Source organism: Silurus aristotelis, assembly GCF_946808225.1.
Source record: "Silurus aristotelis genome assembly, chromosome: 15".
Classification (NCBI taxonomy): Eukaryota; Metazoa; Chordata; class Actinopteri; order Siluriformes; family Siluridae; genus Silurus; species Silurus aristotelis.
The window spans coordinates 24,512,245-24,537,639 of record NC_139588.1 but is presented as its reverse complement, the minus strand read 5'-3'; the positions used below and the strand labels follow the sequence as shown (position 1 = coordinate 24,537,639).

The 25,395-nt window shown below is 39.6% G+C and overlaps 2 protein-coding genes across 4 annotated transcripts in view; both read right to left on the bottom strand.

Annotated features, from left to right (window-relative positions):
• Positions 1-17,581, bottom strand: part of LOC310737887 (NLR family CARD domain-containing protein 3-like) — a 135,579-nt gene extending 117,998 nt beyond the window's left edge. The window contains exons 1-9 of one of the 3 annotated variants that reach the window (XR_014536914.1): positions 17,233-17,581; positions 16,392-16,508; positions 13,390-13,506; positions 12,371-12,419; positions 12,041-12,236; positions 9,609-11,385; positions 7,426-7,599; positions 6,189-6,365; positions 4,866-4,964 (exon numbers count right to left, since the gene is read on the bottom strand). Coding sequence is in view for 2 of the 3 variants with exons in the window: in XM_083562625.1 (XP_083418751.1) it covers positions 4,946-4,964; positions 6,189-6,365; positions 7,426-7,599; positions 9,609-11,385; positions 12,041-12,236; positions 12,371-12,419; positions 13,390-13,506; positions 16,392-16,508; positions 17,233-17,285 (2,679 nt within the window). In the remaining variant the exon portion in view is untranslated. Of the gene's footprint in view, positions 1-4,658; positions 4,965-6,188; positions 6,366-7,425; positions 7,600-9,608; positions 11,386-12,040; positions 12,237-12,370; positions 12,420-13,389; positions 13,507-16,391; positions 16,509-17,232 lie in introns of those variants that run through there. The other 2 variants (XM_083562625.1, XM_083562626.1) reach the window with 2 other exon arrangements.
• A 539-nt stretch (positions 17,582-18,120) lies between these two features.
• Positions 18,121-24,175, bottom strand: LOC310737918 (uncharacterized protein). The gene is made up of 5 exons (XM_083562683.1): positions 23,373-24,175; positions 20,620-20,740; positions 20,453-20,539; positions 20,092-20,208; positions 18,121-19,427 (listed from the first exon to the last, which is right to left on the bottom strand). Exons 1-5 carry the CDS (start codon positions 23,436-23,438, stop codon positions 18,367-18,369), a joined length of 1,452 nt encoding a protein of 483 aa, XP_083418809.1. The 5' UTR covers positions 23,439-24,175; the 3' UTR covers positions 18,121-18,366.
• Positions 24,176-25,395: the final 1,220 nt, after the last annotated feature.

Sequence of the window (25,395 nt, the reverse complement as noted above, 5' to 3'; positions counted from 1 at the left end):
CTGGCAACTGCAATAAGACAAAGCTGGAGACAGAATGATGAAGTATACTGTTTGTCATTAGTTAAATCCATGCCTCAGAGAATTCAAGCTGTTATAATAGCCAGAGGTGGTGCAACAAAGTACTAGTAGTGTTTTTATTTGTTGATTCAATATAATTTTCCTCAGATTTGTGTGATTCCATATTTTTTCCTCTGTTTGATCTGTAAAAACAGTTGTAATTGACTATAGTTATCTTTCTTTGTTTTTTTTTTTTTTTTTTTAAGTGTTTTATACAGCCAGAAGTTTGGATTGTTGAGTGAAAATAGTTTTGTGGCATATATGTGCTTGTTTTTTTTTTTTCTACACAATTAAACATTTGAATGAACATCTTCTGAGAGGGGTGATTCCATACTTTTTGCCAGGGGTTGTAGAATCAAGGACATGTAAGGTAGTTATATTAAGAAAGTAATAATACGTTTTTGGAAAAGAATAAATTTTATGTAATCTTTTTCTTCTTCTTTTAGCTTCTCCCATTAGGGGTCGCCACAGCAGATCATCTGTTCAGTAATCTTCTGATCACTACCCTGTCCTCTACATCTGCCTCTTTCAAACCAACTGCCTGCATATCTTCCCTCACCACATCCATAAACCTCCCCTTTGATCGTCCTTTTTTCCTTCTTCCTGGAGGCTCCATTCTCAGCATTCTCCTACCGATATACCCCATGTTCCTCCTCTGCACATGTCCAAACCATCTCAATCTCACCTGTCTCAAAAACATCCTACATGTGCTGTTCCTCTAATAAACATGTTTCTATCCTGTCCATCGTCACTTCTAATGAAAATCTCAACATCTTCTGCACTGCTACCTGCAGCTCCACCGCCTGTCTTTTACTCATTGCCATTGTCTCTAAACTATACAACCAGTCCTATAAACTTTCCCTTTCACTCTTGCAGATACCCTTCTATCACAAATCACTCCTGCTATCACTCTTCTCCACTCACTCCACCCTGCCTGCATTTTTTTTTTCTTCAGTTCACTAACACAATCTCTATTTCTTTCCACTGTTGACCTCAGGTACCTAAACTCATCCACCTTTACCACCTCTTCTCCCTGCAACCGCACCACTCCACTGCCCTCCCTCTCATTCACACACTCTCTGTCTTACACCTACTGACTTTCATTCCCCATCTCACCAGCCTGTACCTCCACCTCTCCAGGCTCTTCTCAACCTGCTCCCTACTCTTACCACAAATCACAATAGCATCTGCAAACATCATAGTCTACAGAGACTCCTGTCTGACCTCGTCTATCAATCTGTCAATCACCACTGCAAACAGGAAAGGGCTCAGAGCCGATACTTGATGCAGTCCAACCCCCACCTTTAACCAGTCTGTTCCTACTGCACACTTCACTGTTGTCACGCTGTCCTCATGCATGTCCTGCACCCCCCTTACATACTTCTGACACACCAGACTTCCTCATACAATACCACAACTCCTTTCTCCATCCTGTCGTACACTTTCTGTAAATCCACAAACACACAATGCAACTCATTCTGACCTTTTCTATACTGTCACACGAAGTACCTTTATAAGTCTCCCTCATCACTCCTGCAGTAGTTGCCCAATCATCCAGCACCTCTTCACCACCACCGAGCCCCTGTCTGACCCCTTCCCTGGACCTCACACTACAGTCTTCCTCCTTCAGTTTCCACCATCTTGTTCTTCCTTCAGTCCTCACATTCTTCCTCTTCTTTTTTACCTCCAAAGCCATCCTACAGACCACCATCCAATGTTGTCTAGCTACACTGTCCCCTGCCAACACCTTACAGTCTCCAATCTCCTTCAGGTTGCATCTCCTACATAGAACATAGTCCACCTGTGTGCACCTTCCTCCACTCTTATACGTCCTCCTGTGCTCCTCCTTCTTCTTATTCACCACTGCCATTTCCATCCTTTTAGCAAAATCTACCACCACCTGCCCTTCCACATTCCTCTCCTTAAGACCATACCTACCATCACCTCCTCATCACCTCTGTTCCCTTCACCTACATGCGCACTAAAGTCTGCCCCAATCCCCAATCACCAATCGTTCATTCCTAGGTTCACCTTCCACCACTTCATCTAACCCACTTCAGAATTTTTCCTTCTCTGTCTCACAATCCACTTGTGGTGCATAAACACTGATGACATTTATCATCACCCCTTCAACTTCCAGCTTCACGTTCATCACTCTATCAGAAACTCTCTTCACCTCCACTACACTCTTACTGTACTCGTCCTTCAGAATAACTCCTACGCCATTTCTCTTTCCATCCACACCATGATAGAACAGTTTAAACACCTCCAATGTTCCTGGCCTTACTCCTTTTCCACTTGGTCTCCTGAACACACAACATATCTACCGTTCTCCTCTCCATCATATCAGCTATCTCTCTCCCTTTACAGCCATATACCAACATTTAAAGTACCAACCTGAACCTACACTCTCCTCCACTTCTTATTTCCCTGCTGTCTCTTTAGACATCTTCTTTCTCTCCTTCTCCTTCTTCAGCCAACAGCAGCCCAATTTCCACCGGTACCCTGTTGGCTAACGATACCTGTGGTGGTCGTTGGTAACCCGGGCCTCGACCGTTCCGGTATGAATTTCTGATTCGTGATACGCATATTTGATTTGGTACATGTTTTACGCTGGATGTCCTTCATAACACAACCCTCCTCATTTATCCAGACTTGAGACCATCATGAAGAGTGCACTGATTTGTGTAACCCATTTTTCTAAATCTTGTTTCTCTCCATTTCCATGCTCCAAATATCTCCATGCTTTTACTGGGATGTCATCTGGTCCTACTGACTTTCCACTCTTCATCCTCTTAATCGCTGCTCTCACTTTCTCCTTACAATCCTATCCACTTCCTGCTTTACCATCTTCACACTATCCAATCTTCTGTCTCTCTAATTTTCCTCATTCATGAGTTGATTTTTTATTACCTCAGAAATCTTTTTTTTATATTATTTTTTTAATATATTTATTTTTTATATTTTTTTAATATAACTCACAACCATTACTATTTTTTATTACCTCAAAAATAATAACTTTTTTTTTTTTTACCTCAGAAATCATTATTTTTCTATTACCTCAGAATCATTACTATTTTATATTACTTTAGAAATCATATTTTTTATTAGCTCAGAATCATTATTTTTTTATATAGAAATCATATTTTTTATTACCTCAATCATTTTTTTATTACCTCAGAAACCATTACCTTTTTATTACCTGAGAAATAATAATTTTTTTATCACCTCAATCATTAACATTTTTTATTACCTCCAAAATACTTTTTTATTACCTTAGAAATCATTTCTATTTTTTATTACCTAAGAATCGTTATTTTTATTACCTCAATTATCATTATTTATATTACCTCAGAAATCATTTATATTTTTTATTACCTGAGAATCATAATTTTTTTCTTTAGAAATATTTTTTTTTTTAATAACCTCAGAAAATGTTTTTTAATTACCTCAGAAATCATTTATATTTTTTATTACCTCAGAAATCATTATTTTTATTACTTCAAAAATCTTTTTTTATTACCTCAGAAATCATTACTATTTTTTGTCACCTCAGAAATCAGTCTGGTGCCATTTCTGAGGTACCAAAATTTCGTGATTTAAAAGAAAACAGTCATTTAAAACACTATAAGTATAAAATAGTGTAATAAAAAAGCACTATACCATGAACGACTCTTGACAGTTGACTGGCTGCATCCAAATCGGATACATGAAGCGAGTAGGGCGCCAAAGCAGAGTGTCATTTCGGTGAATCGAATCTTTTCTCTAAAAAGATTCGTTGACCGGTCCTGAGTGTAAATAACATTATTACGCCAGTAGGTGGCGACAAACGAGCGTTTGAATCATTTGAATCTTTAGGGTATTTAAACACAGTTTGCTTATTACTACACAAAATAAGTCAACGACCATCATTTGTCTTTTCTTGCAAAAAAGCCTGAAGAAGAGTGTGTTTATGGTAATGTTCCTATTTAAGTACATTTTATTTTTATGACGTTATTGACTAATCATTTTTAGAAAATGTTCTGATTTACAGTTTGGATTACAAGACCCTGTATTCAGTTATCACAAAAAATATATTATTTTTACAAATAACACTAACTTGTTTTTCTTTTTTTAAGGATATAAATGGAGTACAAAGCGTATTTGAATAAAGAGGCACTAGCACCACAAAAAGGCAATGGACACAATACAATTATTTTTTTATTATTATAATTTTTTGCTGGTTCTGCAGGATTGTTTACTTGTGCAGTATGTGTTCTGGATGTCCTGCTCAGTCTCAGACTTTAATAGAAAACATGCAAATAAATCCAAAATGAGAGGCGGAGTCATGGTCAAAAACAGAACAGGGTCAAGATATGAACAAACAGGAAACACGAGGCTTAGTTTAAGATCCTAAGCATCTACACTGTGAGGGTGGGTGGGTGTTTAAATGCCTACAGGTATGCTCAGTCAGAAACTTGGTGTGGGATCGTGCTATAAAGTGACCCCATAAAATTTTCCTGTAGGTGCGTATACTATTGTTATTCTGAATTAATATGGTACTTTGAAGACTTTGTATGTTCTGTGTTTTTCAAAAAAACTATATACAAATATTAAAAAAAAATCCCAATTGAGAAGATAGAATCCAGGTTGTCTAAATACTTTGAAAACAAATCGAGCAACACAACCATGGCCTGATATTCTACAACACGTATAAACAGTAAACAAATGTTTATGCACTTTTTTAAATTAAAAAACACTGAAATATCACATCTCTGTTTTGTGTTAATGATTTGGTATTAGAAATTTCCATTTGGTATATGAGAGACTGTCCACCAAAATCTTTGAAATGTAGGATTAAAGGTCCTGTCTCTGGACAGAAGGCTTGCAGTGAGACTCCTGTCATTTGTCAATCATGAGTCTCAATGCTGAAAGACAGAAAAGGAGACCATATCAATCATCAAAGTCCTTACAAACAAACCATAAAATACACTTCATTTACATTATAACTATTTAAAAAATATATATATACACTATATGTACAAGAGTAGTTTTGCAGCCATATGTGGTTCTGACATACCTTTATCCATATAGTGTACAAAATGGAAAAACAACAATGTTTCCTTGTGCTATCGGGTGCTGGAATGTGTGTAACTGATAAACCGTTTATGGTTATTATAAAAAGGTGCTATATAAATATATAAAAGCGATATGAATTTTTGTTTTGATTTGGTTGGAACTGTGTCAATGTATTTTAGCACTTCATAAGGACCACAGAGGTGTAAAATATTCCTTTGACAATTTTATTTGATGTATTATCAGGCTAAAGGTTTACGTATAAATAAAAGGCTAGTGACTTTGTCAACAACATTAGTTTCTTCAGCTAATCTGCTAGATAAAGGCTAAAGCAGCTAAATATAATGAAAAATATACATCATAGACAGGTTTTGGGTTAAGCTCTGAATATTTTCTTAGATGATTCCCACTTTATGTATCATATGTTTCCTTCTGGCATTCGATATAAAACTCCTAGTATTAAAACAAATAATTGTAGGTATTAATTTACCCCCCAGCTGTAAAGTTTTTAAATTGAATGTATATACTGCTTGGAGAAATTGTGTGTTTGTATTATGAGTTTGAGTTATTTGATTTATGTTTGGTTATGTTATGTCTCATGAAATATTATTTTATGCTGCAACCAAAATGCCTTAAGGAAACAAATAAAGATGAACTGAACCGAACTGAACTGAAGAAGGTAACAGTAAAGGTAATGATCTCCAAGACAGTGGCTACTTTTAGTTTAGAGAATAAGGTGCTATATGCATATACAGTCCATAATCAAGTGTAATTAAGAAACCTTTACCAGGGATGTGTACTGGAAGCCCTGGAAATGTCTATCATGAGAGGAATAACAAAAATCACACTTGATTTGGCAAGCAAGCAGCTAACAAGACCTAATAATGTGTTAATGATAAAATAAAATATCACAAAACACCTTTTGTGTACATTTGTTAAGGGTGAGGCAAATTACCTAACCCCTGTTACGCCACCAAGCACAAATGCATCTGTCAATATCTGATTGCCACTGATATTTAGTGTGTATTTAGTGGGTGTGTTTGTGTTGTGAAGGCAGCAAGAAGTCAGGAACTTACTGTAGTTTCTCCAGTTTACACTGGGGATCCTTCACTAGATCATTGAGCATCTTCACTCCTACTTCGTCTGTTTTATTACCGTAAAGATAGATTTCTCTCACGCGTGATGAGGGGTTGGACCTCAGAGCTGAAGCCAGAGCGGCACATCCTGCACCTGTAACTTGGCAGCAACACATCCTGCAAAAACAAAACCCTCTCACACTTAAAATACAAACTTGATTACAGGTAAAGTATGCAACATAGTACATGAACACACATGTCTATGCTGTTTACTATCAGTGCTTTCCCTGAACAACCACCAAGATCACCACAGAACCAGCCTGCATGGCTGATGCTGAGAAAAATGCTACTGTATCAGCCAAACTTCCATCAACCCTTTATCAACATCTCAGCATCCTTTTAACAGCAGTCAATCAAAACACTTTCCTATCCATCCTCATGAGAGAATGTGTGGATTGGCATTGTGGTAGTTTGCATCTTAATTAAGATAATATTCATAACAGCAGGGATCTCCATCTGCTCCATGGTCCCACAAGGCCCAAAGTTGGATTCTTGTCTGTATGGCACCCTCGCCCCCCCACCACCCCTTTCATCACGGTAAGAACATACACAACTAACCAGTGAAGTGAACATCACTCATCTCTTTATCATGGCACCTGTTAGTGGGTGGATATTTTTATTAGGCAGCAAGTGAACATTTTGTCATCAAAGTTGATGTGCAAGAAGCAAGAAAAATGGGCAAGTGTAAGTTTATGAGTGAGTTTGACAAATTGTGATGGCTAGATAACTGGGTCAGAGCATCTCCAATACTGCAGCTCTTGTTGGCTGTTCCTGGTCTGCAGTGGTCAGTGTCTATCAAAAGTGGTTCAAGGAAGGAACAGTGGTGAACCGACAACAGGGTCGTTAGCAGCATCCTTTCATTGATGTACATAAGGGGGGCGAAGGCTGGCCGTTGTGGTGTGATGGAACAGACAAGCTCCTGTAGCTCAAATTGCTGAAGAAGTTCATGCTGGTAATTCTCTATAGAAATGGTTTTCATAGCAGCGCTATGTCAAAGACACTTAAATCATATTCTCTTCTCCTCCTTGAAGACACTTATGATCCTGCATGCCTGGCAGACAACTCATATGTCATTACTTTTTCTATACAAACTTGTCTTAGTGTGTGTGTGTGTGTGTGTGTGTGTGTGTGTGTGTGTGTGTGTGTGTGTGTGTGTGTGTGTATATATTAAACTCACAAGAGCATCTCCAGTGTACACTGTGGATTCTCCAGTCCAGCACAGAGCATCTTCACTCCGGAATCCTGCAGGTTATTGTAACTCATGTTCAGTTCTCTCAGATTGGAGGAGTTGCAGCTGAGAACCGAGGAAAGAACTCTGCAGCTTTCCTCTGTCAGGTTACAATCACGCAGACTGGAAGAGAAAAGATAAAACGTCAGAACATTTCTCTCAAAGATACAAATATTAAATTGTAATCAATCGCAGTGTCTTTTTGGTTCTGGAGAGACTGTTTTAACAAAGTAGGTCATTGATAACTAAGAAAATAATAATCATAATAATAATAAATGAAATATTTGGTTATATCAGTGACAGATTTAGCTGGATTCCCAGACTGACTAATCACTTACTCAAAACTAACCATGGAAATGTGGAACAACATCAAAAAGTTTCTTGCTCTATGTAAATCTTAATATAAAAGTATAAGAATGCATATTTTATGCACAAGTTTCTGATTTTACATTTACAACATTTGGCAGATGCCATGATCCAGTGCAACTTACAATTTTCCTATTTGTACAACTGAGCAGAGGATGGTTAAGCATCTTGCTCAGTGCCCAGAACCAAGCAAGCTGCTTTCCATTGTCATTTAATTTTGATTTGTTGCCTAAAGCAAATCAAGTCAGCTTGCATTTGCAATCGTATCAAAATTGTTGTTATTAATAGTTATTAATAGTTACTCAGCAAGTTTGGACAACTTTACAGTCAAACTCTACAGTCAGGTTCATGACTTTTTCATCATTAACAAAGAATTATTTAAGAATTATTTATAACTCTGTCTAACACAAATAGCAGATTTTAGTCTCTCATCCTTACCTCATTATTTGACTGACAAGTAAGTAGATAAAAGTTCAAAAGTTTATTTGAATTCACATTTAAATTTGTTTTCATTAAATCTGTTACTCTCAATATAAAGTTATACAAAGAACTGCTGCTACCAGTAAGGCAAGTCAGCATTATGTTGAAAAATTAAAAACCCCTGAGAGATAGAAAAAGACCATTAGGAGAATGTATTTATTTTGCATAACATTTAAATAAAAGAATACACAGGTGTGCTCAAGATTCCTGAAGTTTTGTTGGACCACTGAAACATTATTTCACTGGTGAAATAAAATCCTCAGTTCAGGTGTGGCCTAGATCCAAATCAAACATAAAAAAATAAATCATCAGAGTAAAAAAAAAAAAAAAAAAGTAATGTAAAGCATTAACCTCAAAAACAGGAACCCCAGGGTAGAGTTTGCAGAAACATTTAAAAAGGCTTCTGACAGCAGAATGAATTGGGAAGTGTAAGTAAAAACCCATTAGACAGAAGTTCACAGTGTACAGTACAACCCAGCAAACATAGTGGGTTTACGGTGGGGTGTCTGTGAGCAGAACAAACAAACACTCCTTCCACATTTGGATTAGCCCACACATGGCCTACTGTAGTTTTGGCATTTGGCCTCCTTAAACATTTTCTGTGGGCAGACCAACCAAGCTGCCACTGCTAACCCCTTGAGTAATGCCCTGTAACTCTCAATAACTCAGCTTTATAAAAAGAATAATTGTAATTCTCTCTGGATTACAATGTCCAACAAATTTAGTAAATGTAGACGTGTGGGCAGCCCACACTCAGGTCACAATACAGATATACGGGGAGAAATTAAGGTACAGCCACTATAATGAAGAAGCAATCATTATCACAATATTTTGTGACCAAAGAGGCATGTTTCCTTAGTGGTAGACAATAGGTCTGATTTCCACCCAGCAAACATGCTCCTTTGGGTTCAATGTGGGGCTACTCTGGGCAGCACATTATTGGGATCTTTTACCTGGCATGAGTTTTACCGGGCTGAGTGTGGCTGCCCATGCTAAGTAGAGTGGGCCCACAGTGGAACCCAGAAAGCAATTCAAGACTTTTTTAAGACTAAGAAATGAAACCTTATTCAATGGTTATTGGCCTGAAGTTAACAGAATTGAGCATGCACTGAGGATAAAAAAATGCCCCGAAGATCAATCTGGATCTTGGTCATTGCAGAACTGTCTGGGTCTCATTGGTGGCCCACCCTGTTCTAACTTCTGTCAGAAGAGAGCCGCAGTAAACATACATTGCACAGCATCACCATGCAGTAATGTATAACATTTATAAAAATTTAAACACTCACATGGCTTTTCTGGATGCTTTGATCACTGGCAGAAGTCTCAGGAGACATTCCTCTGATCGATCATATTTTCTCAAATAAAACTCATTCAGCTCCTGTTCGGAGTTCAGCAACACAAACACCAAAGCTGACCACTGAGCAGGAGAGAGTCTGGATCCACTGAGACGACTGTTACCTTTGCTGCTCACATAAGTTTGTACTTCCTGCACTAGTGAATTATCATTCAGTTCATTCAGACAGTGGAACAGATTGACTGTTTTCTCTATAGACAGATTCTCCCTGATCTTCTCCTTGATGTAGTCCACTGTTTTCTGATTGATGTGAGAGCTACTTCCAGTGTGTGGCATTAAGCATCTTAAGAGAGTCTGATTGGACTCCAATGAGAGACCCAGAAGGAAGCGGAGGAACAGGTCCATGTGTCCATTCTCACTCTGTAAGGCCTTGTCCACTGCACTCCTGAGGAACTCAGACATGTTTGTCTTGTTGAAAATACCAAACACAACAGTAGCTTGATCTTGTGCGAGATCCTTGTAGGTAAAAGAAAGAAATACATATAAAGCAGCCAGAAACTCCTGAACACTCAGATGTACAAAGCTGAATACTTTTTCAAAGTGAAGCCCAAACTCCTCTCTGAAGATCTGAGTACACACTCCTGAGTACACTGAAGCATCACTGATATTAATGCCACACTCTCTTAGGTCTTCCTCATAGAAGATAAGTTTGCCTTTCTCCAGCTGTTGGAAAGCCAGTTTTCCCAGTGCCAGGATGCTTGCTCTGGTCTGCTTAGGATCATGGTCACATTTCTGATGGTACTTTTGGTCCTTGTGTTTGATCTGAAATATCAAGAAGCGTGTGAACATTTGAGTCAGAGTCTTGGGGATCTCTCCACTGTCTGCTTCACCCAACATTCTTTCTAGAACAGTGGCTGAGATCCAGCAGAAGACTGGGATGTGGCACATGATGTAGAGGCTTCTTGAAGCCTTCACATGGGTGATGATTTTATTGGCCAGGCTCTGATCACTTATCTTTTTGTTGAAGTACTCCTCTTTTTGAGGATCGCTGAAGCCTCGTATCTCTGTTACCTGGTCTACACACTCTGGAGGGATCTGATTGGCTGCTCCTGGGCGAGAGGTGATCCAGACATGGGCCGAAGGAAGCAGATTCCCCTTGATGAGGTTCGTCAGCAGCACATCCACTGAGGCTGATTCTGTCACATCACTCAGTATTTCATTGTTTTGGAAGTTTAGAGGAAGTCGACACTCATCCAGACCATCAAAGATGAACAGAACTTTGTAGTAGTTACTTTTCATGGTTTGCAGTCGTCTTATTTCTGGAAAGAAGTGATGAAGAAGTTTCATCATACTAGAATTTCTCTGTTTCATCAGATTCAGCTCTCTAAAGGGAAGTGGAAACATGAAGGTGACGTCCTGATTTGCTTTTCCTTCAGCCCAATCCAGAATGAACTTCTGCACAGAGACTGTTTTTCCAATTCCAGCAACTCCTTTAGTCAGCACACTTCTGATGGACTTGTCTTTAAAGAGATCATTACATTTGATGGGTGTCTCCTGTGTTGATGGTCTTCTGGATGCTATATCAATCTGTCTCACCTCATGTTCATTATTAACGTTTCCACTCCAACCCTCTGTGATGTAAAGCTCTGTGTAGATCTCATTCAGAAGTGCTGAACTTCCATGCTGTGAGATTCCTTCATTAATCCTTTGACTTTTCTCTCCCAGGTTAGATTTGTGTGTTTGCTTAATTTCAGAGACCGGGTCAAGCTCTAGTAAATAGAGAGATCAAATATTTCAATGCACAATTAAATTTAATGCAATAAACACTAAGCACACTTATTATTACTAGTTTGAAGTTAATTATTCTCTTAAAACGCCATGTCTTAACAAGAATTTTATTTCTCTCAGATTGAAGCCATAATAATGATTACGGTGGTTATATTTATTACAGAATAATTGATCCACATTTTATACATTTAAGGATACATTTTGACAAATCACATGTGAAGAAAAGAAGTGGGTGTGGCCAAATAACATGGATCTAATTGGGGAAAGAAGAGGGTGTAGCCAAATTACCCATAACACTAAGCGGCAAAAAAGGAGTGGGCATGTCCCAAATACCTTTGGCTTGAAAGGGGGATAAAAAAAAATGAAGTGGGTATGGCCAAATCACTTGCAGAAATAAGTGGGAAATGAAGTGGGTGTGGCCAAATCACTTGTGGCAGTAAGTTTGGAAATCAAGTGGGTGTGGCCAAATAAAAAAAAAACAAAAAAAAAACAGCACATTCAGTTTATATAGTTCTACAAATCTGTCCATCAAACACAACTGATTCTATTTACGAACTTATATCTAAAGACGTTGGATTGGAATTGTCCAGCAGGAGGCCTATCATGATCAGTGGAATCTACTAGAAGAACTCTTACTGTTGTTCAATGCATTTGCGAGATCCACATGCTTTGTGTTCTTCAGGACATGGAGTGTGATCTTCAGCACTGCATCATTGACCACTTCCAGATCCCCCTCATCCTTTACGTCCACCTCTGGGCATTCTGAAGTCAGGAGTTTTTTATACCTCTTTAGCTCATTCTTTATTAGTGTGAACATTTTGTGTTCCACATCCTGGATAGAAACACACAGTAACAGATCAGGAAATATAATACTGAAAGAGTGGAGATAAATCTGTAACTTGTTCTAAAGAATATTAAATGAAAAATTCTGCAAAGAGGGGAAACACACATAACAAGTGCACACACCTTGAATATGGAACCCAGCTCAGTGTTGTTTAAGTTCTTTTTTTGTGATCTGTTACCAAACAAAAACACACATTTATAAATACAAAAATATGTAAAACTATCCTCTTTTCAAATTCACCCTAAAATTTCCGATGCATCTCCAAATCCCTAACCTTCAGATGTTTTAACCTTTAGAAATGTTCACGGCACAGCAAAGTATTTCAGCTAAATGTTTGGAGAAACGAAGTGTTCGGATGCTGAGAGGGTGTTCTTCATGATGAGAGAGGACTTTTCAATAAAGTGGAACATCTGTACATTTATAGATTTGCTTAATCAATCTTCAGACCGTTACGATACCAAGTTTTTTTTTGCATAAAAATAAAAGCAACATGGATGTGTCTCTCAAACAGTTTCCACACTTTTCATAGGCTGCATGTGTTCTGCAGGACCCGGTTTTCTATTAAGCATATTTTATTGGACAGTTTGGAATCATTTGAGGACTTGTCCAGTAAGATATGGTCATATGCAAACATAAAACATCTTATATAATCTCAACTGCTACATTCATCTTTTTGTTTAATTTACAAATTATATTGTATTTGTTTTATTGTATCTTTTTTTTTTTTTTACCTCTGTACAGGGTTTTTTTGTCTCAGATGCTGAAATTCCATTAAAATCTGTACTAAAACTTTATAAATATTGTATGTTTCTGATGTTCTCTCTGCTTCAAATGTTGTAATAATGATTGCGTGAACATATTTGCTTTACAAAAAATATTTATATCCATGGAATTAATGAAAAAAAAAAGGAATAAAAAGCAGTGTCTTAGCAGGAAAATGATTCAACCAGGTCACTATGCTGACCTCAGATCAGTAGAACGTCAGCCATTTTTCAATTCGATTGGACATTCCATTAAGTGACTTCTGATTACATTATAAAGATAAAAGGTTTTGTGCATATAGTGGACAGCCTTTATATATAGAAATAAAGTTGAGTGCAAAAGCAGTGTCTTAGCAGGAAAATAAACAAACCATGCTGACCTCTGAACAGTAGAACTTCTGCTATCTCTTAATTCGATTGGACTTTCCATTGACTTATCACTCTTCATGGACACACAGCTGGGTTCTGGTGGGTCTGACATTTTTCTCTTTTTCATTCTGGAATGCAGATTTTATTAGAGTAAATAATAATATTATATTATTTAAATGTGCATATAAATGTCATATACAGTATTCTAAAATGTCTACTAAATTCTGAATACTTTATATGGATAAAGATTTTTTCCATATGGTGGATAATCTCCAAATGCATGGAAACTAAGTTGGGTGCAAAAGCAGTGTCTTAACAGGATAATGATCACACCAGTTCAATATACTAACCTCAGAATAGAAGAACTCTGTCCATGTCTAATATGTCTAATATCTAATCTAATACGATTCGACGTTCCATTGAGTGATCACTCTTCATGGACACACCGCTGGGTTCTGGTGAGTCTGACATTTTTCTCTTTTCCTTTCTTTAATCCAGATTTTATTTGAGCAAATATTAATATTTTATTGAGATGTTTCTAGAGGGTATTCAGGCTTTAAGTTACAAGTATTTGTGCTCACACTACCCTGTCTGATCTTATGTGCAGTAATCTACCGGCCGCCCAAATCAAGCAAGGATTTTTTAATTGAGTTCTCAGAGTTTCTAGCAAAGTTTGACAATGTTCTAATCTGTGGTGACTTTAACATTCATGTTTGCGGCCCCTCTGATAAGCCTACTAATGATTTAAAGGCATTTTTAGACTAGTTCTGGCTCAGTCCATGTCCTGTCCCACTCATAGGTTAGGTTACACTCTTGACCTTATTATCTCTCGTGGGGTGATTGTGTCAACTTGCGAGGTCATGGATTTTCCCATATCTGACCATTCTCTAATACGATTTGACATTTGTGCTGTTTCACCTGTACCAACGTCCACTGCCCCTCATCGCCGTCGCATTATTACCTCATCTACAGTCGATGATTTTATTGCTGCCTTCTCTGTTTCTGATCTCGCCTCTACTGATGAATTGGCATCGCCTATTTGTCCTGACCGTTTCCTTGCCTCCTTCCATACCATCTGCTCCCAGATTATGGACTCTGTTGCACCCTACAAGGTAAAGTCGACCAATGTTCCTGTGGACCCCTGGCTCAATGATACAACTTGGGCCCTCAGGCGCCGGTGTAGACACGCTGTGCGGAAATGGAAGAAGGATAGGCTGCAGGTGTCACTCGAGATGTTTACGGACAGTCTTGCCACCTATCAAAGTGCACTGAAGGAAGCTAATGGACAGTAGGGCCACCGCCCTGGAATTTCATTCAGCACTATCAATTCTGTCATAAATCCGGTGTCTGTCGCCTTGAATGACGTTTTTGTAAACACATGCAATGCTTTCAAACAACATTTTTTGTACAAGGTTTTGTCTGTTAGACAAACCATTACACAAGTCCCCGCTGTTTCCATCTCTACTCGTGCAGCACAATGTGTGCTAGAGAACTTTGATGCAGTTACTTTGGTGGACCTCAAAAAAGCTGTCCACGAGTTAAAGCCCACCACCTGTCCTCTAGACACTGTTCCTGCCAGGATTTTGAAGGAGGCTGTTGACATCATAGGTCCCATCCTTGTCTCCTTCATAAACAGCTGTTTTAGCGTGGGTACTGTTCCCGCTGCTCTCTAACACGCTATTGTTAGACCGCTGCTCAAGAAACCCAATCCTGATCCCTCCATACTATCCAACTTCCGCCCTATATCTAACCTGTCATTTCTGTCTTAGTTGATGGAGAAGCTTGTTTTCGACCAGCTTCAGTCTCACCTTCAACTGAACGACATTGGTAATACATTTCAGTCTGGCTTCAGGTCAAAAAATAGCACTGAATCAGCGTTATTAAGGGTCCACAATGACATTGTTGGAGCCCTGGATGGTAAAAGCTCAGTGGTTCTGGTATTTCTGGACCTGACACCGTGGATCATGCTAACCACATCTCTCGTCTTCAACATGTTGTTGGTCTGCAGGGTGCGGTGCTTAATTGGTACTCATCATACCTCACTAACAGAACTTTTTCAGTGGTGTTTAATGATCATTCTTCATCAGTTGCTCCTCTGTCATCTGGTGTGCCTCAGGGATCTATTCTTGGTCCTATTCTGTTTTCTCTCTATATGTTGCCATTTGGTCAACTCATTTCCAATCACAAAGTTCAATTTCATTTCTTTGCTAACAACCTCCAGATCTATCTTCCTGTGATTCTGAGTAATAGTTCTGTATTGGACCCTCTCCATAATTGCCTTGAGGATATTAAACAGTGGCTTTCCCAGAACTTCCTTCATCTGAATGAAGAAAAGCCTGAGTACATCCTGTTTAGAGTTTTGGTCCTCTTACTTCTCAGTTTGCACCTACCATGTGTAACCTGGGTGTTATTTTTGACCAAGGTATGCAATTCGATAAACAGATCGGTGCAGTAGTGAACACGAGCTTTTACCAGCTAAGACTCATCAGCAAGGTCAAATAATTTTTGTCCCAATCTGACCTTGAAAAAGCTATACATGCCTTTATCAGCGCGAGGATTGACTACTGTAATGCTCTCTACATTGTACTTAATCATTCACTTCTCAATCGGCTCCAAATGGTGCAAAACGCGGCAGCACGTTTTCTCTCCAACACCTCAAAAGACTCACACATCACCCCGGTCCTCCGCACGCTTCACTGGCTTCCGGTGCGGTTAAGGGTGGAGTACAAGGTCCTGTTGTTTGTGTTCAAGGCCATCAATGGTCTTGCCCCGGCCTACCTCGCCGAATTAATAATGGTCTACCAACCAGCCAGAACTCTCCACTCCTTTTGGTTGCTGAAAGGCGCTCCATAAATAAAACTTGATTTGATTTGATTTGATGTGCATGTAAGTGTAATATACAGTATTTTTAAATGTCTAGGGTTTGTGCATATAGTGGACAGTCTTTATGTGTAGAAATAAAGTTGAGTGCAAAAGCAGTGTCTTAGCAGAAAAATAAGCAAACCATGCTGACCTCTGATCGGTAGAACGTCGGCCATTTTTCAATTCGATTGGACTTTCCATTGACTGATCACTCTTCATGGACACACAGCTGGGTTCTGATGGGTCTGACATTTTTCTCTTTTCCATTCTGGAATTCAGATTTTATTAGTGTAAATAATAATATTTAGGAAAATGTGCATGTGCAATTATCATTTTCTAAACCTCTAACAAATTTAATTCAGAATACACAGCTGACTTTTCCAGCCATGTGTGTTTCTTCCACAAACGTGCTACAAAAGAATTGACAACATGAATTATTTTTACTTGAACTAGGAGACCTAAACTGGTTCCAGCATGACAATGTGCACAAATCCCCAGCTCCATAAAGATCTGCTTTACATGCTTGGAGTGGAAGATCTCCTGCTATAGAGCTTTTGAACATGAATGAATGTCAACGCTGACTGCACCCCAGGCCTCCTCACCTCACCTACATCGGAAACTGACTTTACTAACAACTGCGTGGCTGAATTATTCTCCCCAAAATCTAGTAGAACATCTTCTCAGAAGAGTGGAGGTTAATATAACAGAAAATAGAGACTAAATTTGGAATATGTTCAGAAAAAAGCACACAGCAATCTTATGTTCAAGGATCTACAAACTTTTTGCTATTTATAGCGAATATTAATAATAAAATCCTGCGAAACACAGCAACAGAAATGAGAAGACATGATTAGATTTTAGCTTTTAATCAAAATTATTTTGAAGTTGTTAGAATAGTTCACCTCAGGCCTGCATTCAGTGCTATTACACAAGCTGGAGCCAAATCTAAACTTAGTTGAAAAGATTATAGAAGGTTTGTAAAAGTAACTCACCTCTTGTCTTTCTTTAAGTCCTGTTTTTCACACAAACTCCTTTTGGAGGACATGTGTCCTGCTTCAGAGTACAGCAGAACTTAACCTGGTTACTTCACTCCAGCATCGAACCCTGGATCTGATCTCACTCAATTTACAGGAAATCACTTACAAATCGACTAAAACTCCTGCTGTGTTAAAAATCCACTATAAACCCAAAAAACTGAGCTGCAGTCAGGGGAACACCGACAGCTTTACAGTCCACAACTGCAGATGGAGATAATTCGTGTTGTTTTTCCTCTGGAAAATGTTTATTTTATAACGTCACAAAATGGATCCTTTCTTTCACTTTCGCAATAAGGGGGAGGGGCATACACACACACACACACACACACACACACACACACACACACACACACACAAAACAGTGTACAAACCAACAGACATACACAATACTATTTCAATATATATATATGCAAATATAACCATATATGATGTTATTAAATAGTGTTTGTATATTTGGCAGTTATTATAGAACAGGAAACAGGAAACAGTTAGTTGATGTATATATTTATCAGTGTGTGTGTGTGTGTGTGTGTGTGTGTGTGTGTGTGTGTGTGTGTGTGTGTGTGTGTGTATTTAAATATATCATTTATTTTATTTTTATATATTTATTTATTTTTAGTCAGAAATATGATCTAGTATATTCCCCTTAAGTAGTAGCACGGAGCTCAAGACTTTGACATTCGACTAAACCGCTCTACAGCCTTTTACATTCAGGTGCAATGGTCGGGTGTCCAAATACATTTGGTGATATTGCACAGCAATGCCGATTGATTGACAGATGACTTTTCAGGGTTAAGTGAATGAAGAGAGAAACAATATAAATACACAGTATACTAATATATAGATATAGATATTTATAGATATATAAATATACATATATACATTTATATACAGTAATTGTATAACTACACACTTAAAAAAAAAAAAAATCGTGCAAGTATGATCATTTGGATTTCCAAATTCATGGAACAGAAGCTGAATGTAAGTACACTTATCTTAAATATTTTAAAATATAAAAAAATTATAACTGTTCTAAAATGTTCATAATAATAATGAAAGGTATGATAAGTATGATGTAAGGTCAGTTTTTTAAGAGCGCTCTGTGGGATAAAACTCGTCCCACAGAGTAAAGCAGTGGTACGGCGTGTCTCCTGTGTGCAGGCAGAGGTGGTTTTGGAGACCAGTATGCTGATGAAAGCTCTTCCTACACAACGAGCAGTAATAGGTCTTCTCGGCCGTGTGGATGACCTGGTGTGCTCGGAGATGCCTCTTGCCTCTGAAACTCTTGCCGCAATCGGAGCAATGATAGGGTTTCTCTCCGGTGTGTATGCGCTGGTGTGTCTGGAGTTCATTCTGCCGGGTAAAGCTCTTCCCACACTGTGAGCAGCGATATGGCTTCACCATAGTGTGAACCAGAAGATGATCCTGGAGGTTACTGTGGCGGATAAAACTCTTGCCACACTCGGAGCACCGATACGGCTTCTCTCCGGTGTGGACACGCTGGTGCTGCTGGAGATAACTTTGCTGAGCGAAGGTTTTTCCACACTCGGAGCAGTAATAGGGTTTCTCCCCCGTGTGAACGCGTCGATGCCGGATGAGATTGCTCTGGCGTATAAAACTTTTGCCGCAGTCCAAGCAGCGGTGTGGCTTTTCTCCCGTGTGGACGGCTCGGTGCTGCTGGAGATCGCTCTGGCGGATGAAGCTCTTGCCGCACTCTGAGCACCGATATGGTTTCTCTCCTCTGTGGATGACCTGGTGCTGCTGGAGGTAACTTGGCTGGGCGAAACTCTTCCCGCACTCCAAGCACTCGTACTTCGGTCCTCCGCCGTGAAGGCGCTCGTGTCTCTGCAGGTTGCACTTGTGGGCAAAGGCTTTTCCACACTCTGAGCAGCTATGGGGTTTTTCTCCGGTGTGAACACGAAGGTGTCGGTGCAGGTTACTCTGCTGGGAAAAACTCTTCCCACACACAGAACAGGAAAAGATGTCTTTCTGCACTTCTTCATCAGTTGTCTTAGTCTTCAGGTTCTCATATTTCCGCTGATGTTCTTTATAGTGCAATCTTCTGATGTGCTTCCGGAGGGAAAGTTCAGATGGGCAGGGAAGTGAACACCAGGAGCAGGAGAAGTCTTGTAACTGGGGAGGGTTCATTTCTGAAACAAAGAAAAAATATTAATAAACTCAGCATGATTCAATTCAATTAAATGACTTTGTCCCAAAGCAGCGTTACAGAATGTAAGAATTATAGAACAAAAATTTTAATAAGTGAAGTATGTGTATTAACATTTATGGCATTTGGCAGATGCACTTATCCAGAGCAACTTACATTTATATATTCATACAGATCTGGGGTTAAGAGCCTTGCTCAGGGGCAGGGAAGTGGCAGCTTGGTGTGGCTGGGATTTGAAATCTTGACCTTCCGATCCAAAGTCCAACGCCTTAGTCTAGCGCCTTAACCACTAAGCTACCACCTCCCCATATTTATCCCCAATGATGAAGCCTGGGGTGACTGTGGTGAGGGAAATACTCTCTTAGATGGTATGAGGACAAAACCTTGAGAGGAACAGACCCATCCTCATCTGGGTGACACCAAGATTGTGATTATGAATCAAAAAAACAATACAAACACCAGAAAGTGAGAAAAATCATGAGCACCGGAGTGTGTGATTTTGAGGAATGTCCTTTCTACAGTCTAATACAGTCAGGTGGAGTTGTGGCACCAGGAGCTCCTAAGACAATAAATTAGCTCAACATATTCATGAGCTCAGAAAAGTTGGGAAAGTATTTGAACCAATGAAACTTAAAACTGAACATTACCACAGACTGTTGCTGTACAGATGTAGCCTTCTTCATCTGTGTCTTCATCTTTTATATCCTTATTCCCCCTATGCAGGTCCTCCGCAGGGCTGATTTGGCCCACAGATGTTCCTTCACCTGAAATTCCATTATCCACATCAAAACTGTGTTTTATACACACACACACACACACACACACACACACACACACACACACACACACATATATATATATATATATATATATATATATATATATATATATTATATATAAAATCAAAAAAAAAATTTATTTATATATTTTTAGTCAGAAATACGATCTAGTATATTCCCTGAAGTAGTAGTATGGAGCTCAAGACTCTAATACTCCCTGATGTATTACAGTGGTAGTCTTCATCCTCTGCTTCTTCCTTTATTACACGTTCCTGTATGTCCCTAGGTGTAACGTCCCCCACAGAGCTCCATCCACCTGAAAGCCCATCAGATTAATTTACACCACGACTGTGTATAAACGGTATCACAAATGATCACTAAAATGAGACAAGTTACAGAGAAAGTCTTCATCATCATGTTCTTCCTTTTTTATGCGTTTCTGATTGTCTACGGGGCTGTGGTGTCCGTCAGAGCCCGATGTTCCTCCACAGGTTTCTGTCTGCACATCTTCGAAAAGCTATGAAGAAAAATACTTATTCAGCAAAGTAATAATTGTGCAAATAGATCTTCCAGGTGAAAGAATTATTGATATTTTTGCCCCTACACACATTTTAAATACAGAAGAAACATGTTGAAATCCTGTTTAGACCCTCCTAAGACCCACTTGAGACCCTGTTGAGATCCACCTAAGACACACCTGAGAACCCCCATGTGACCCTCCTGAGGATCCGCTGAGACCCAGTAAAACCTGGTGAGAGACTTTACTGAGACCCACTTAAAACGCCACTATTACCCAACTAAGACCCATCTGAGATACCATTGAGACCTGTTGAGAACCTGCTGAAACACATCTGAGACCACAATAAGATCTGGTGAGACTAAGACCTAATAAGTCTGCACTGAGACCCACCTGAGACCTTGCTGAGACCTGTTGTGATCCCACTGAGACCCACCTAAGACTCACCCAAAATCCACCTAAGACCCACCTGAGAACCCGCTAAGACCCCGCTGAGACCCACCTAAGACCCCTGTAAGACCCCACAGAGACCACACTGAGACACCGCTTACACCGTACTGAGATCCACCAGAGACCCTACTGATACCATGCTGAGACCTGGTGAGACCCTGCTGAGATCCCACTGAGACCATGCTAAGACCCACCTGAGACCTCTGTGAGACCCTGCTAAGACCCCACTGAGACCTGGTGAGAGCACCCTTAGACCCCACTGGGACCCACCTGAGACCTCTGTGAGAACCTGCTAAGACTCCACTGAGACCTGGTGAGAGCACCCTTAGACCCCACTGGGACCCACCTGAGACCCCTGTGAGACCCAGCTAAAACACACCTAAGAACCACATAAAACCCACTGAGACCCTGCTGAGACCTGGTGAGACCCTTCAATTGAAATTGATATGTACTAAAAACTAACTGGCATTTTTTCTATTTTGTTGCCTTACAACTTGGAATTAAAATTGATTTTTATTTGGATTTCATGTAATGGACATACACAAAATAGTCCAAATTGGTGAAGTGAAATTAAAAAAATAACTTGTTTCAAAAAATTCTAAAAAATAAATAACGGAAAAGTGGTGCGTGCATATGTATTCACCCCCATTGCTATTAAGCCTCTAAATAAGATCTGGTGCAACCAATTACCTTCAGAAGTCATGTAATTACTTAAATAAAGTCCACCTGTGTGCAATCTAAGTGTCACATGATCTCAGTATATACAGTATATACACCTGTTCTGAAAGGCCCCAGAGTCTGCAACACCACTAAGCAAGGGGCACCACCAAGCAAGCTGCACCATGAAGACCAAGGAGCTCGCCAAACAGGTCAGGGACAAAGTTGTGGAGAAGTACAGATCAGGGTTGGGTTATAAAAAAATATCCAAAACTTTGAACATCCCACGGAGCACCATTAAAGCCATTATTAAAAAATGGAAAGAATATAGCACCACAACAAATGTGGCAAAAGAGGGCCGCCCACCAAAACTTACGGACCAGGCAAGGAGGGCATTAATCAGAGAGGCAACAAAGAGACCAAAGATAACCCTGAAGGAGCTGCAAAGCTCCCCAGCGGAGATTGGAGCATCTGTCCATAGGACCACTTTAAGCTGTACACTCCACAGAGCTGGGCTTTACGAAAGAGTGGCCAGAAAAAAGCCATTGCTTAAAGAAAATAATAAGCAAACACGTTTGGTGTTCGCCAAAAGGCATGTGGGAGACTCCCCAAACATATGGAAGAAGGTACTCTGGTCAGATGAGACTAAAATTTAGCTTTTTGCCCATCAAGGAAAACGCTATGTCTGACGCAAATCCAAAACCAGTCATCACCCCGAGAAAACCATCCCCACAGTGAAGCATGGTGGTGGCAGCATCATGCTCTGGGGATGTTTTTCATCAGCAGGGACTGGGAAACTGGTCAGAATTGAAGGAATGATGGATGGCGCTAAATACAGGGAAATTCTTGAGGGAAACCTGTTTCAGTCTACCAGAGATTTGAGACTGGGACAGAGGTTCACCTTCCAGCAGGACAATGACGCTAAGCATACTGCTAAAGCAACACTCGAGTGGTTTAAGGGGAAACATTTAAATGTCTTGGAATGGCCTAGTCAAAGCCCAGACCTCAATCCAATTGAGAATCTGTGGTATGACTTAAAGATTGCTGTACACCAGCGGAACCCATCCAACTTGAAGGAGCTGAAACAGTTTTGCCTTGAAGAATGGGCAAGAATCCCAGTGGCTAGATGTGCCACGCTTATAGATACATACCCCAAGAGACTTGCAGCTGTAATTGCTGCAAAACGTGGCTCTACAAAGTATTGACTTTGGGGGGGGGTTAATAGTTATGCACGCTCAAGTTTTCTGTTTTTTTTTTTGTCTTATTTCTTGTTTGTTTCACAATAAAAAATATTTTGCATCTTCAAAGTGGTAGGCATGTTGTGTAAATCAAATGATACAAACCCCCAAAAATTCCAGGTTGTAAGACAACAAAATAGGAAAAACACCAAGGGGGGTCAATACTTTTGCAAGGCACTGTATAATGATCAATTCAACTGAAGGAGTTAAGAAGCTGCAAAGTTTGATGACCAATTCTACAGATACTGCAGAGTTCTTATCACTATATCTACATCCATAACATTTACCTGTGTGTAAACAGGAGTGTGTGGAGGATTTCTGCAGCCCAGTTGTGCCTCTGCTGATTCCATCATCGACCTTCAAATCAATAATATGCAAAAAGTGGTTAAGAAAAGAGTGAGCAAAAATCTGGTTTTTTTTTTTTTTTTGAGAACATCTCATGGAGGGGAAAACAGAGGACTCACAATTCACAACTGGAGTGGCAAAACAAACACACACACACACACACACACACATCCAGACCTTCTCGTCCAACATCAGTGTCTGACCTCACAAATAGTCAAAAATTCCCGCGAACACACTCCTAAGCCTTGTGGAAAGTCTTCCCAGAAGAGTTGAAGCTGTTATAACTGCAAAGGGTTTGACAACATCATATTAAATCGTATGGATCAGATGTTACTCAAGTTCATTTGCAAGTAAAGGCAGACGAGCAAATACATTTGGCAATATAGTGTATGTACACACACACACACACACACACACACACACACACACACACACACACACACAATGTGGACAAAACTATTAGAACACCTGACTTTTCCAGCCATATCACTTGAACTAGGAGACCCAAACCTAATCCCTGTGCACAAAATCAGCTCCATGAAGATCTGCGTTCCAGGGGTTGGAAGATGTGAAAGATCTCCTGCTATAGAGCTCCAACCCTATTGACTGCACACAGGGCCTCCACACCTCACCTACATCGGTATATGACTTTACTAACACACATTGTGTTATGGTTTAAAAATAGTGGATCATCTTATCAGAAGAGCAGAGGTTAAGATGGAGGTTATAATATTTTTTGTTTAAAATACTTTCACTTCATTTAGACCAGGGGTGGCCGAGCCGCATGCGGCTCTTACGTTCATATTGAAGTTTGTGTTTGTTTGTTTTTTTAATGTGCGTGTTCGCTTCGCTTGAGTTCAATACGGTATTTTAAGACTGGAATGAGCTTAGCCCTTACTGGGAAACTTTGCGGTATATCAGACGAAACACAATTGTAATGACGCAATAAAAAGCGCAGCAGCACACGGGTATCTGGATAAGAGCAACATGTCTGCGGTGTGAGGAGAGCGATTTACAAAACATGCAATGCTGAAATTTTAAGAGGGGGTGTATCTGCAAAGAGTTTCTCCACATCGGGTTTAATTTATCACCTGAAATCCAAACATCCCGATTTCATTCTAAATATGAGAAGAACGCGGCGCAGAAAAGTAAAGTCAATCTGAGCATGCGCACTCCGTCTGTAGAGGACGTTTTTGAAAAGGCAGGAAAGTTTTCCAGTGATGATGTCAAGGCAAAAGGCATAAAACACAAACAAATATGGATTTCATTGACTTTTGAATTGAATTTTCATTTCGGTGCATCCCTGAAATATTATCGTTGGTGTGGCCCTCTGACACAATTCAGCTTTCTCATGTGGCCCCTTGTAAAAATTAATTGCCCCTGCGGTATATTCATCTCACGCGCATGCGCATTTGACGAAAATACCGTATTAACCTCAAGCGAAGTGAACACGCACATTAAAAAAACCACAAACAAAGTCCTTGTTTTCTATCCTGAAACACGTGAAATCAAAGCATCGATCTGTTCTGACTGACACACGTGAAAGAATTGCTTCGAGTGGCAACAACGGAATCCGAGGCAGATTTGAAGGGGATTGTTTAAGGCAAGGATGCCAAAAGTCCCACTAAGTAACATGCATAGTAAAAGAGAAACGCTATTATAAATTATTATATTTTCGTTTGTGGACTTGGTTAAACTAAGAGTGTGTGTGTGTGTGTGTGTGTGTGTGTGTGTGAGACAGTGCACACAATGTTCATTGTTGAAAATGACTGTCCTGTGGTCTTAGAACTGTAGGAGTACATTTGTGTCATTATGTTGGTGTGTGACATTTACAATAAATCTGGCTGAGCAGAGGGGTGTGTGTGTGTGTGTGTGTGTGTGTGTGTGTGTAAGAGGAAGGATGGGTTATGTTCATGTGTGCCCATGTGTATGATGTGGCTCTTTGCAGAAAACCGGTAAAAAATG

Bases quoted from the DNA above. Each gene is read 5' to 3' on its own strand.
- LOC310737918 (XM_083562683.1), bottom strand. From the start codon at position 23,438: ATGATGGAATCAGCAGAGGCACAACTGGGCTGCAGAAATCCTCCACAC. The intron at 20,741-23,372 runs GTAAATGTTATG...TTTTCTTCATAG, and splicing joins ACACTCCTGTTTACACACAG to CTTTTCGAAGATGTGCAGAC. The intron at 19,428-20,091 runs GTAATGTTCAGT...TCTTTGTTTCAG, and splicing joins CTGTACAGCAACAGTCTGTG to AAATGAACCCTCCCCAGTTA.